The 1,053-nt window shown below is 37.9% G+C and overlaps 1 protein-coding gene across 1 annotated transcript in view; it reads right to left on the reverse strand.

Annotated features, from left to right (window-relative positions):
• LOC106879317 (uncharacterized) overlaps positions 1–1,053 on the reverse strand; it is a 37,275-nt gene that overhangs the window by 4,269 nt on the left and 31,953 nt on the right. The window contains exon 2 of the mRNA XM_014928824.2: positions 347–508. Within this exon, the coding sequence (XP_014784310.1) occupies positions 347–508 (162 nt within the window). The remainder of the gene's footprint in view (positions 1–346; positions 509–1,053) is intronic.

Consider the following 1,053-nt stretch of genomic DNA (forward strand, 5'->3'; position numbering starts at 1 on the left):
TATATATATATATATACATACTCCTTTACTTGTTTCAGTCATTTGACTGCGGCCATGCTGGAGCACCACCTTTAGTCGAGCAAATCGACCCCAGGACTTATTCTTTGTAAGCCTAGTACTTATTGTATCAGTCAGTTTTGTCGAACCAGTTATGGGTGACACAGAGTGCCAGTTATGGGTGACACAGAGTGCCAGTTATAGGTGACACAAGAGTGCCAGTTGTGGGCGACACAGAGTGTCAGTTATGGGTGACACAGCTATGAGTGGCATAGCTCAGTGATTACAATACACAATACAGTGATTATAATAAACAGAACCAAGAAAAGAAATAAGCAAAATATCAAACCTTGTTTCCGCAGATTTTTGACAGCTTCTTTCTTATATTTGCTCATTCGTTCCTGTGAGATTTGAGTTGCTGGGACATTGATACGCAATCTCTTGAAAGGACTAAGGTCAGCTTCCATCCCACAGTCTTTTTCTTCTTTTCTTTTACTGTTTGATGTCATAACTGGACAGATAAATAGCAGTGGGAGTCTTAAAAAAAAACCTGTTCCATGAAACATGTATTGTAACAATTACAAACAATGATGGTAGTAGTTATTGATGGTGGTGGTGGGGTGAAGGTTGAGATGGTGGTGACAACAAAGCTAAAATGGTGGTAATTATGATGGTGGTGATGTTTATACTTATGCTCAATACATCCTTGTGTTGAAGAGGAGTAGATTCTGAGTGATATATTGTCATCTGTATGTTAGGTAAACTTGTCCAAACCAATGTTTTGTTCAATCAAATTTTTTTTTTTAATGGTGTGCACACACATATACACACTGACATAATTTTTTCAAAATCTAAGTTTCATGTGTGTGTGTGTGTGTGTGTGTGTGTGTGCGCGTGTGCGTGTGTGTGTGTCAGTTCTTTTCATATTAGCTTTCAATATAATCGCTAGCTAGACCATCTGAAAGTTATTTCTAGAAAATTTCATTTAAAAATATCTGTTTTACCGAAAGTTATGAGGAAACAAAGTCAGGAGGGCACACTTGTGTAGGTACACCG

This window comes from Octopus bimaculoides, chromosome 1 (assembly GCF_001194135.2).
Source record: "Octopus bimaculoides isolate UCB-OBI-ISO-001 chromosome 1, ASM119413v2, whole genome shotgun sequence".
Lineage (NCBI taxonomy): Eukaryota > Metazoa > Mollusca > Cephalopoda > Octopoda > Octopodidae > Octopus > Octopus bimaculoides.